A 13,044-nucleotide genomic window follows, 5' to 3' on the forward strand; every position below is an offset into this window, starting at 1 on the left:
ACGAGCTCGCTGTCCCTTATCCATCTTTCGCGAACTACATTTCCTCCATCCTTTATGGAACTTCTCTACTATAAATTGGTGAGATCAGATCGTTGATAAATAAGCGATGAATAAAAAGTTAATCAGAAGTTTGGCTAACAACTGGAAAACCGAACTCGTAATTTAAGGATACCAAACGTAGGATTTCCAATGTGAAAGATTTCATGCGAATAATATTCTGACAGTAACAATGGTAAACGTGTGGAAAAGAGTATACCATATGATCTGCGTCACACTGGTTAAGGGTTAAACTAGATGGAACGCAGAGCATTTCCTCTAGATTACCTTTTTCGTATATTTAGATTTCTGTCAGTATACGCAATGAGCTTTGCGTTTTGCCATAATTATAGAGAAATTTAGATACAAAAGAATATACTCACAATTAACAAAATCATCAAAATCGTCAATATCCATACAAACTCACACCATAATCAACGATCTACCTCTATAACTTATCCACTGTTGCAGAATCTTTTAATAATTTCTAAAAAAGAAGGTGGATCAAGACTCGGAATCTGTTTCCGTAATAAAAAGAATCAGATTTCTCTATAGTGTGAGGAGACCGCGAACGTACGCGGTTAAAACGATGAAACACGAGCCGCGATACTATTGGTAGGAGGTATAGCGTAGCAGGGACTGAAAGCGCGATACGAGAAAGGGCAGAGGAACGAGGACGACAGGCAGAGGGGAAGACGGAAGAGGACGAAGAAGGGAAGCAGGAGAAGAAGAGCCGTGGTCCGCCGTGAAGTCGCCGCAGGCTTCACGGAGCGTATTGTCTCGTTGAATGTCCGGAGGGCACCGTGAATCCCTCCACCTCGACGGTGCCCTCCGCCCTTCACCCTTTCTGCCCGCGGAGAGCCGCCAGGTGGAGGCGGGGGTGAAGAGGACGCACGAAGCTCGCCGCTATCTCCTCTCGTTTCCGTGCCCGCAGCGGAACGACCGTTGCTCCGCTGTACTTCGTGGTGGGGTACACCTCCGCGTCTACCCTCGGGGGCATCTTCCACACAACGCAGGGGGGCCGGGGGGCGAGGCGGGGGCCTCCTTCTTCTTCTACGCTGCATGATTCCGCGCCTTCGCCCCCGGGCTAACCGAAACGGCTCTTACGTGTGTATATGTAAGTACACGTACCAACGTACTGGCATCTGCCTGCAGCGCTCCGGGCAAGGTGTACTTCTTCTTCATCATCTTCCTCTTCGTCGTCCTCGTCCTCGTCCTCGTCTCGTCTCTCTTACCGTTTCTCTACTTACCTTCGTCTCTTCGCGTTCGTCTTGATAATTCCAACTTCTTCGCGTCATTTTGTGGTTCGTGGGAGGGAACGCGTTATGAGGATGTATTTTGGGTCTGGTGATTTGAAGACCCGGGATTAGTTATGGGAAAATTTGGGAGAGGATTTATGGAGTTCGAGGAATTGGTGTTTCGTAGATGATATTGGATCGAGGATGAAGTCGTTTCGAGCGAATGTGGAAAGTTTGTCGTAAGCGATCATTGTTCTCTGATTTAGATTTTGCTGGAGTCATGTAACGTAGAAATCAGGATTTGTTCCTAAAGCATTATTTCTTATAGAACATTTAAAATGATACTAAGTTCAAATTACCTATTCTTTTATAGTAATCCAAAATAAATATTATACTATTACTTAACTGTGGATGTTCCTACTTACTACAAAATCCAACCAGTATCTTTGAATATTTTACATATTTTTATCTTTTACATATTTTCGTCTATTATGTGCATTCTATACGTTTTTGTACCTTAGAATTTTTACATGAAAACTCGCCATCTACCCATTACCAACTCAAGCATTGCTACCATCACGATAATATGGTACACATTTCCGCTTCCGGATGAATGAAATGCACTCTTCTTAGAAAAAGCACCACTTCTAACATAGTAGATCATCGATGTACTAATCTGTTTCTTCCTCGCAATTTCTTTACTATCTGTCATTTAATTCTATTTTATCGAAACGAGGATATTTCTCTCGTTACCTTCCGGAGAATTCCTCGATCTCGTCCGTGGCGTGTTTCTATATTTAGTGTCACATGTTTCTCGTGCTTCGCCTCGGGCAAGGTACCTCTTCTTTCTTGCTTCTTCATCTCTTTTTCGATCGTAGATGAAGAATACATCTTAGTATTCAAATGATCTTTCGTTTTAGACGCCAACACTTTATAACGTTAATTCGCATTAACGAAGGCGTCACCGTTCCATGGTTTCTTATCTCGCGAACAAAGATGGCCAACGATAGAAGAAGCCTCTGGCATCTTCTCTTTCTCTTCTGCACACGATTCTCCGAGTAGCACCTCGAGGGCTGACCAACACGACTCTAAATCTCCTGTGCGTGCGTTTCTGCACCATCAAATGTCCTGCCTGCATTGCCTGCAGCTACGCGTACCCCTCCTATCCATTTCTTATTTCTTCCTGCTTCTCTTTACTCTCTTGCGCGTCCTTCCTGTTTCTTTTCAGTACCTCGCTGTCCCTCGCGTTGGATTTATATCGACGCGATTATTGTGCAACGATACGATGTATGATAATCATTTTGTGGAAATATATTAATATCTGTTGGTTTTTTGAAACTTGTTTATTTCATGTGCTATCTTTTAAGTTTAACATTATTTAAGTTTTTTTATTTTATAATCTTTTTTCTTTCGTTTCGTGACATTGAACAATTTCAATTTATCGATAATTTCCGACCTCGTAAATAAGATGTTAAAGGCAAATTAATTAGTAGGAAAAGATAAAAAGAGTCCTATCCGAGTGATTGTTCCATACTATCAACCATGATTCATTTTCTTCGTGAAATGTAGACATTGATCACAGATAATAACTTCACAATCGGAAATATCGGTCAAGGATATTATATTATTGTCTGCTACTTTATCAGAAAAATACGATCAATAACGCGATAAACGTTCATTGCTCCAATGCCTTATTCTACGTAGCATAAAAAGCACACCCTACGTTCTTGTCATATCTTTAATGATCTAATTATAAAAATCTCTTACACAAACAACGATGAATAGTAGCCATTGACTGGCGATAATAGGTGAAAAGTTTCTAGAGTAAAAGAGTAAATTCCACATTGTTTGTTAGACACGAATACTTTATTATAAATACTTTTCCTCCTCGTGATCATGTAGCGTTTTACATGTTATAGTCTCTTCTCAGCGTTGAAACGAATGCATCGAGTCACCGCGAACATTCACAACGTATAGAGCAGCCAACGTTTTCACATTTGCACTAATTTCACGCGGACGAGTGCTACATCTGTGCGACAGGCCGCGTATTCGCAATTATCACGCGGCGTACGCCATTTTTCATTCGTTACACGGGCTTAGCCCACACGCCACGCATTTACCGTTGTAATTGTAAAACCAATTAAGTCGGTTTTCTACCGTTCTACGGAACAGATGCGTCGCATCGCGTGATATTACGTTCGCATCAGATACGAGCCGCAGCTGATGTCGAAACTAATCGCTTACATTAACACTACGATCCAGACGTTGGACAGGCCTTTTGTTGTTGCCTGTTTTTTCCCCTCCTGATCGATTAAACTAACGTGCAACAGGCTTTGTCAGCTGGACAATCGACCGCTGCTTGACGTAGTAACTGGTTACAGAAGTCCAAGCATTCGCCTCCGAAGTGCCGGCAATGAGTCCTATATTCCGATTTCACTGTGAACAGAAATTGTCTCTTTCATACAGTGGAACAGGATGTAGAAATTGTAGGAGAATTGATCGTTTGATAACGGATTGCTTTTTTGTTGAGTCGATACTACTTTTGACATGTCAGTGAGGAGTTTCTAGAAACTACCGGTTGAAATCATAAATAAGAGGTTGTACATATTTATGCGTGACAGTGGTAAAGAAATTTTCTACGATATGATATAGCTGCCAAGATGTTGTAGAAAGAAAAATTCGACGGAGATTATACGAGAAAAGTCACATTTTTGTCTTTTATTCACGCGTATATCACAAAAATTCTATTTCTTTCTTTTTGTTTGATCTAAGAATTAAATACGTGTTTATACATCGACCTAAATATTTTACAAACCGATTATCTGTTTCATATCTTTGAACTTTAACAGAATATTTTTCTTCTCACTTATGTTATATTAAAATGCCCCTTTTTATTCATAAAATAGCATCGTAATCAGAAAATTAACAACAAACATTGACAAAAAATTTATATCTCTTCACTGTGCCCTTAAAATTCACGTGCAACACGATAATGCGTATTGGAAATTTTTTAATCATGTATCGTATTGTCCGATAAATTACACTTTTAAATATCGAATGAAGAAATAGTTAAAGGAAACATTAGATGGGGCAGAAGAACAGATTGAATGAATACTAAAGAGGAATAAAGTTGAAAGAGCCGATTGGATGTAGTAGGCTAGCGACATGTTTCGTGAAAGTGCGGACACAGTGACGCATGAATTAACTCGTCGACGTGTTCGTTCGAAATTCACGGCGCGCAAAAGTGAATCTCGAGAGTATTCGATTTGGCACAGTAGAAATTATGGTGTTGCGTGTGTGCCGTACCGGCGAGCGTGAAATTGCTATATCCAGTTGTAACGCACGGTTACGTTATCGTTACTGCCTCATAATTACCATCGGTCTTCTGTGTGTATTTTATACCGTGACGGGAATAAACGAAAGCGTGCCGTTTCCATACCAGCTCGCGGACATCAATAAAGAACTCGCGCAAACGATGGAAATACGTAAATTACGCTTCAAACTAACCTAACGTCAAACTCCTTTCACGAACTGCTTATTAGTAACCAACCGAGAAAATGAATATTCTTGTTTCTCTTATAGTTATTGCTTTTAGGTACGAAAATTCTAGATAATCGACTATATAATAATAATTCAAGTCTAATTGAAGAGATTCCTGGAAAACGAACCCATAAGACGAAACAATGACTCGAATTTTGAATGGATTAAAAGTATTAATTCTAGTTTGCTAATATCAGCTAAGTTTCGACCGATAATTATAATTGCTGTTAAAGAATCTTGTTCTTTTTATATTTGTATAAGGAAGAAGATCTTCATAAAATAATTCAGCTATTGAGTTAGAAAACAGGCTCATCGAAAACATTTATCAGGAAACTCGAACAAATTTTGCTTTATTTAGTATATTGTATTATGAAGTACATGTGACATGAACGAAATAACAAATTTTTAATAAAATAACTAGATTTATAGACACTTTTTTCAGAAAGTTCCTCAACTGCTCCATTTAAAAACCATACTAGATCAAATAATACACTTACCCACGCTGCAACACGTGTCACTTGATTGTGGACACGTACCACCAACTACCCATTCGTTACATTTCGTCGATTCAAGGCAATTCTCTTCAGGACATATGCTGTTTGCGGTTGTATACTCTGGAAATAGAACATTAGTATTATCAGCTTATCATCGTTGAGGATCTTTAAGTAATTGGTTGGACATCGTGCGACGAAATTTTGTACGATCGACAGAAGAGTTTCGATGGAACATGAGGTCAGTGAAGCGAGTAAAACGATGGAAGGGTTGAGGCGGGCTCGCTGGGGCGAATATTTCAATTTACCAGGACGTTGCTGTGTCGCGGTAAAGAAAGCCACTCGTTCTTCGTCCCATCAAAGGGAAGTTTGTAGCTATTTATGGGTCTTGCATGCCGCCACAATGTAAAATCACAGTTAAACATCGAACGAAAAAGATCGAAAGTACTACGAGTGAATAATTTGATAAAATTCACAATTATTCAGATACTTATATTCAATTTAAGAACAGATTGCTTCTATTATCTTCCAAGTGTTTAGATTATAGCGTTGAATTCAAGTGGCTAGTCTGAGAAGCGAATTACCTTGATATCTCCTACCATTTGCAAAAGAATATCCGCGTGACGAAGCGAGTGAAAATTCTTTATAAAGTCGAGTCTCTTCGTTGATCTTAAGGTCATTCACTTTTGTAGAATTGTTACCATCTCTCAGGCGTTGATATAAGAAACATTTGCTTTTTAATATGTACATTGCAAAGATTTGTTGGATTTATAAAACCATGCGATACTTTACTTATTCGAATCCATCACCAAAATATTGGTTAACGCTATAACTATATATATAATTATATTGTGTATAAATATACACGCATGGATAATAATAATTAAAGTAGTACAGTAGAAATAAATAGGTATAAATATAATTATATAATAAAGGTAATAAATATACATAGTCATATTTTTACCTTAGTAATTACAAAAGCGAAAAATCTGAATACTATTATTTTGACGAATTTGGTAGTTCTAGCGCTAAGTTAATCGATTTGATCGTTAGATCTCTGTTTCCTTACCGATGAAGAGCAGAAGGGTGGTCACGAGGGCGACGAGAAAAACAGACAGGCAGAGCTTCATGGTGTCGTTGATGATGTGTCGAGGAACGCGTGCCTCTTTGACAGTCGACGATTCAATGGTCTCACTTTCCCGGGTCGAGCATTATATAAACGTAAGCGACCAACGTTACGCGACACGTATACACTCGCACATAGGCGACCGCCCGCCCATTTCGTCGTCGTGCATTTCATTATCTCTCCGAGACCAATGTACGAACACGTTGTTAGTTCTGTCTTGAAGCAATTCGATCGATCAGTCACGGTGAATTCCGGAGAGAAGCGCGCTTTCGTACTTCCCTCGCGAGTAAACAATTGACGCACGTACAGCTTGTTAGGCATCTTGACGACTGGATTAATGTTTAATCTGTGACATCCGTGCAATATCGAATGTTTCCATTTTATTCATTTTTGCCTACCACAGAGAGGAGAAGTATCGAATATTTTTTTCTACGACATTAAAGATAACTCTTGGAAGGTATGTGTTTTTAGATTTATATACTATTTTTTAGATTTTGCTATAGATAATTTCTTCCTACCTTTCTTTCTCGTTAAGATAAATGTTAAAGATAACAAACTGAGATCGTCGCATCGATCTTTGGCATCCATGTAACCGTAGGTTTTTAATTTCTATTCGTTTCAAGCCTCCGTTTTGCAAATGTAGATACTGTAAATGTAGATTTTTATTATGTAAAGTGGTTATTTTCTGAAGATTTTGTTTGTTGAGATTTTTGTATCAATTCTAGAATACATAAGACCACAGATTTTCGTCTTCCCTATGTTTCTTAATTTCTATTTTTTATTTTCTCCGAATATATAAAATTTTATATATGTATGTAGGCGTGATAAAGTATGTTAGGACGAGCGGTATTGATCCTCGAACCACGCTCGTTATAGCATGTATTCGTTGTAACATACATTTTTGAATAGATTAATATAAGCATAAGCATACGTTATTAGGAATAATTCGTCTTAGGTCCACATGGTTACAGCTAGTACAACGATTTAAGCAGTGGAAAAATATAATTTAAATAAATAATTTCGCATCGTCAATCAGCGTTTACTCTTTACCATCGTAACGAAGGTGGAGTAGAAAAATCGGCAGAACCGCCAATCTTTCTTCCTGTTCGTTGTAGCGTCCTTGCACGTTATAGCATTTTGATGTTAGTCATAAAAATTGCTCGTTACTACGTTATAACGTACCTCACCGTATACAAATTTTCATCGGATAGATTAAAAACGCTAATGCGTCACTAGAAGCATGTCTCAAAGTTTTTACCAGCTCCCATAAAATTGTCGTTAATTTTCCGGAGCGGGTCGGTTATGATCGAGTCTGATCCATGCACTTCGTCGGGAGAAGATTAATGAGCCTCCTGTCGACGCAGAGCAATGTTATCCGAATTGTGTCGATAAAAGGTTTACCGATGATTTATGACCGATCCCCTTCGTTTAATGGAACCACCTCGAAGATTCGAAAACTTTGGTCATACGTGGCCGAGCGAGGATTGTTCCGGCAACCTTTTTAGATATCGAGACTGTAGTAGCCGTTGGTGGTCGAAACTTTACTTTAAAGGACACCACTTTGCCACTGGCGAGAGAATGTTTCGTGTTCAGATACCCGTTTAAATGACTCAAGTTATTCTCGATGATTCGATCTGGACGTCTTAAGTGACCTTTCATGGAAGTACACATCCATTTATCGAGGCTTTTATGAGCATTCGGTAATATTCTTTTTGTCAGTGACATTGAAATTATATCGTCACTATACCACGTAATAACGATAATTTCACCTCTGCGAATTTTATGAAGAAATTTACACGTAGTTATCTTATTCCTTTTATGGAAGACAAATATTTCTCTCGAGATAAATAGCTAGAAGAAAAAATACCGAATAATACGTATCTTTATCCGTGTTGTTTCGTGATATTATTCCAGGTATAGGGAATATTTCCAGGAACACGTTATTCTTAACGCGAACCGCATATTTTGTAAGTAAATTTCATTGACTTCACGGTGTCGTTTAAATTCAAGGAAAAATTGTTTCTTTGCAAAGTTTTGGCGAACTAACGCGTTTGAGAGTCAATGAACTTTGAAGATCATTGAACGCGTTGTTCACCGAGACCATCTTAGAATCTTATCAAAAAACAATGTTGGAACTTATCTAATTTACCAAACTGTGTTTTACGTGAGATTTCGAGACGCGTAAGTTTCTACTATTTACTTAATATTGAGATAGTTGAACCGTTTTCCGAAAGCATTGAGCCTCTATTTTTATCCACCACAATTAAAAAAACCACATAGAAAACGTAAAGATAGAAAGTAAAAAGAAAAGAAAAAGAAAACGCAGTCACAGTCAGAAAGGAACACTCAGTACTTTATTGTTAATCATTTCAACGTATACTTGAATCCATCTTAAGAATTACAGAAAGGTGCGTGCAGAGGGGAACGTTTGAACGCTTCACTCCGTTTGGCACTTTACCAACAATTTTCCTGCGATAGTCAACGTTCTGCAACGATGTGTTATTGACATTATCGTTCAAACCATCAAACCATCAACCATCAAACAGGTTGGTAGCATTGGTGGCGTTCAAACGTTCTGTTCGCGGTTCTCGGAATTCGAGGCGACGAAGAGCTCAGAATCGCTTGATCGATTCCTCTGGCAGCGTTACAGCGATCGTTTATGCCTTGTTTTCTCTCGTTGTCTCTCCTCTCTGCCCTTAAATGGTAAATCAAAGGAAGGAGCGTGATGATTATGCGTTTAGGTTTCTCGCGAAGAACAGAGTTTAGTCGGGTTTGTTTTTTTCGAATCTACGCCCGTTAAAGATGTGAGGTCTTTCTTTCGAACGGAAAGGAATACAATGGAACGATATAAGTACTTTGCTACGTACGACGGGCTTTCGAATGTACAAGTATAAGTCGGGAGGTTTGCGTTGCTGGTGGGCGCGTCGTGTCGCTTCGAGAAATAGTAGAATTTCTATAACGCGATATAATGCGATGATTAGGATCAGAGATTTATATAGAATCGTTATGTAAACGTGATCTTGGAAAATTTATGCTCTACCGCGTCTATTGTTCGTATAAATTATTAACACATTGTGTACGCCAGGTAAATAATAGATTTACCGATTGATCGTTGTATAATTTACTCAGCTGTCTATACTGGGGTTAAATGAAAACAAGCAAACGACGCCACTTCTGTCGAAGATCTTTAAGAATATACAAAACTCAAAAAATGTAATTCCTGTACACAATATATTAAGATCGGTGTAATTAATTCGTGTATAGCATAGTTTCTCCATTCGAGGGAAGTGAAGGAACACGATTGAATGTTTTTCGAAGGCACCAGCAGTCGCGAAAATTCCCAGCGTTTACCTAGCGTCAGTATCTAGTCTCGTATGTACAAGTGGATAGACTTATCGGTGCTTAGCATCGCGATATACGCGTCTTCAGTGTTCAGAATACTGTACACGATATATAGCACTTTCATAGGAATTGAAGGACCGAGCTGACTAGAAAATATCGAGGCGACGTGTTCGTCGGGCGACCGGGCAAAAATTCGCCGAGATTCTAGCGAAGTCGTCATTTTTTTTTTTTCGTATTTTTATATCTTTTTAAGTTTTTAGTTTTGCCCGATCGATAGTCAGAGATAGAGATCGAGAACAGAAGAACCCTTTTCAAGGCTTCGCCTTGCTTCGCTTCAAAGATAGGAGTACATCGCGAAAATTCCTCCTTCGATCATCTCTTTACGATCGAGAAAATCTCAAAATTCGGCGCGGCTCGTTCTCCACAGCATGCACTAAAACTAACGATTGTACACTTCCGTCGAGTCCCGACGTCGGGAGTTTTTAGTCGGCAAGAGGAGATTCATTGTCCGTTCTCTTGTATCACAGTTTAGTGGGATCGTTTATGCACCAGGTCGATAGTCCGCGATTACGTTTTTCAGGAACGTATAAATGTCTTTGAACGTCGGTCTCGAGGTCTCGTCCCTCCGCCAGCATGAGCACATCATCCTGTAGACTTCTTCCGGACACATCGTGGGCTTTGGAAGATATATCTGAAATGAAAATATAGATTTGTTAAAGAAGTTACTTGTCTAATCTTCTAGCTTGTTTTATCGAATTGATAATATGTCATGTATGAAATAATATGTTAAAGCGCAACGTTATTAAAAGAAATAAATAGAACTCCATTACATGTATCAGAGACACAAAAAATGTTTGTAAGATTTAAAATTATGTTAATAGCATCGTAAATACAATTTCTTCGAACTTCGTAAAATTGTAGGATTTAATTGCTGAAAGATATAGCAACGAAAAGTATCTTGAGTAAATGTTTCCACTTATTCTTCCCTTTTCTTTCATAGCCACTATATTAAACCGTAGAACTCGACGATGTAAATCAGCCGAAAATAATAACAAAATAAAATGTAGCGTATTAACATGTTGGTCTTTGAAATCTTAATAAGAATATTTCCGTCTTTTTATCGAGTGAAAATATCGTTACTATCGTAAACTGTTTTAAAATAAGAATTTACAAAATGTATCTGTGTATATCTAACACGTATATCTTTATTCTTAAAATATAATATACGTTATAAAGAAAAGAGGAACGCTCGAATACCTGTAACTCAGCCCCGTAGTACATATGCTCTGCGTTCTGTATCACTTGATCGTTGGTTAGATGTTGGAAAGGTTTCTCTCTGGCCAGGCTCATCACTTCCCACAAAGTGACAGCGAACGACCAGACGCTGCTCGAGCAAGTGTACCTGTCCTAGAATCGAAACGCGCAAGTTCATTGGTACTATTCCCATTTATGGACTGGTCGATCGATCTAGAACGCGCTCGTTAAAGAGAGAACGAGATTCGCTTGACGAAAATCATTTAGCCTTACCAGCAGAATGCTTTCCCACGGCAGCCATCTGATTGGCGCCGGCGGTCTGCCGCCTATGTCACTGTAATCCTTCTTGTAAAGGTCACTGCACATCGCTATGTCGGTCACTTTCACGGTGTAAGAGCGGCCCACTAGACAGTTTCTGGCTGCCAGGTCCTTGTGCACCAGATTCTTTGACTCGAGGAACCTCATGCCAGATGCTATCTGTGTCCCCATGTACATCAGGCAGCTTTGACTAAAATCATAATATAATGCTTGCTTTTGAACCTGTCGACGTTAATTGATGTTCGTTCGTTCGTCGTCCGATCTATGGAATGTACGAGCAACTCTATTTTCATACAAGAACGAAACAATTTCTATTTCTAAGATCACGGCGCTTTCGAACATTCCTTCACCGGAGTTTCGCTCGTTTATCTCGTCGATTCTATAGGTTGAATGAATAAATCATTATTTATTCTAAAATTCTCAGAGCTTGAATTGTGATGTAAAATTCAGCTATACGTGATATCGGATGAATGGCTTCAAAAATTTATACCGAAATACGCGAAATACTTCTTTCTCTTTGTAAATCACAAATTTTTGTTGCTGTGTTTTATCACTTTAATGAACGCAAAGGAGCTTCACTTAATGATAAAACCAGTGAACGTGGGTGTTCGACGTTATGGATAGTCGTTATAATGGGATATTCGGATATAATGACATAAATTCAAAACATAACAATTTACATTTACCTAAACCTTCTACCAGAGTGCATTAAAACCTTTGAACTACCAGCTTGCATATATCGTACAATAGATAAAAGCTAAAGTTTATAGCTACCTACAGAAATTGAGGGATTAATGCTCTATAGCAAAGCTTCATTCTCTTTCAAATTTTCTCGGGAACTTTTCTTTTTTCTCTCTTCACGTTCGCGAATGTAAAATATTACGTTAATTATTATCCGAGTAACGAAGCACTTGGCGGAACATTATCAGCTACGACAAGAGTAATGTACGATCTCGTAATCGTATATAATCGGAAGCTGTATAACGCGGAAGTGCCATTAAGATCAATCGGGTACGTTATAAACGAACCAGGCTGCGATTGTACCGAATAAAAGAGAGGCCGCGCGACAAGTGAATATATTATTCATCCGTGAATTATTACAGTGATCGGTGGTACCATCGCGATTTCATTTCGTAACGCTCGTATAAGGCTATGTTCGAATTATCCGTGTGCCCTGTGATGCTCGTACGTATCGTTTTAGAATCGGTGCACCGCGGCGAATAGCGGTATCTCACCTAAGGGCTTTCAAATTGCAGCTTGGCCTAAGCGTTCCCGTAAGTGGCACACTGTACTGAAGATAATGGGCGAGATCACCGAGTTCCGTGTACTCGATGATCGTCCACGGGACTGGTTCCACGGTGCACACTCCCAGGATCCGAGCTACGTTCGGATCGGACAGGCTGGACAGAAATCGGACTTCTCTTATTTGGTCCGTCGTACTACCTGCTCGAATGTCACCGCCGCAAGTAGGCACGCGAGCCACCACCAATCTCGGAGCATCTGCCACCACGTCCTCTAATCCGACTGCTTCGCATACTATCGCCTGAAAATCGTAAAAAAAGGAAATTAGGAAAGGCGAGTAGATTCTTGGAAATTCGAATAATAATCGTATAAATTTGCGTTGGACAGTTCTCTGGAGTTAATTTTACTTTTTGTAATTTCGTGGACGTAAATTCTTTTAGAGGGTACTGAAACGAGG

At 39.2% G+C, this 13,044-nt stretch overlaps 2 protein-coding genes across 3 annotated transcripts in view; both read right to left on the minus strand.

Moving 5' to 3' along the window:
* Positions 1 to 1,827: 1,827 nt before the first annotated feature.
* Positions 1,828 to 6,519, minus strand: LOC138179042 (uncharacterized). Its single transcript, XM_069111479.1, has 3 exons — positions 6,375 to 6,519; positions 5,312 to 5,428; positions 1,828 to 3,710 (listed from the first exon to the last, which is right to left on the minus strand). The coding sequence occupies exons 1-3, from the start codon at positions 6,433 to 6,435 to the stop codon at positions 3,586 to 3,588; spliced, it is 303 nt and encodes a 100-aa protein (XP_068967580.1). The 5' UTR covers positions 6,436 to 6,519; the 3' UTR covers positions 1,828 to 3,585.
* A 2,238-nt stretch (positions 6,520 to 8,757) lies between these two features.
* LOC138189584 (discoidin domain-containing receptor 2) overlaps positions 8,758 to 13,044 on the minus strand; it is a 143,802-nt gene continuing 139,515 nt past the window's right edge. For both annotated transcript variants that reach the window (XM_069131632.1, XM_069131623.1), the window contains exons 14-17: positions 12,581 to 12,888; positions 11,301 to 11,535; positions 11,031 to 11,180; positions 8,758 to 10,464 (exon numbers count right to left, since the gene is read on the minus strand). In XM_069131632.1, the coding sequence (XP_068987733.1) occupies positions 10,315 to 10,464; positions 11,031 to 11,180; positions 11,301 to 11,535; positions 12,581 to 12,888 (843 nt within the window). In that variant the 3' untranslated portion in view covers positions 8,758 to 10,314. The remainder of the gene's footprint in view (positions 10,465 to 11,030; positions 11,181 to 11,300; positions 11,536 to 12,580; positions 12,889 to 13,044) is intronic.

The sequence above is a fragment of the Bombus flavifrons genome, chromosome 1 (genome assembly GCF_040668555.2).
Source record: "Bombus flavifrons isolate JBK064 chromosome 1, iyBomFlav1_principal, whole genome shotgun sequence".
Classification (NCBI taxonomy): domain Eukaryota; kingdom Metazoa; phylum Arthropoda; class Insecta; order Hymenoptera; family Apidae; genus Bombus; species Bombus flavifrons.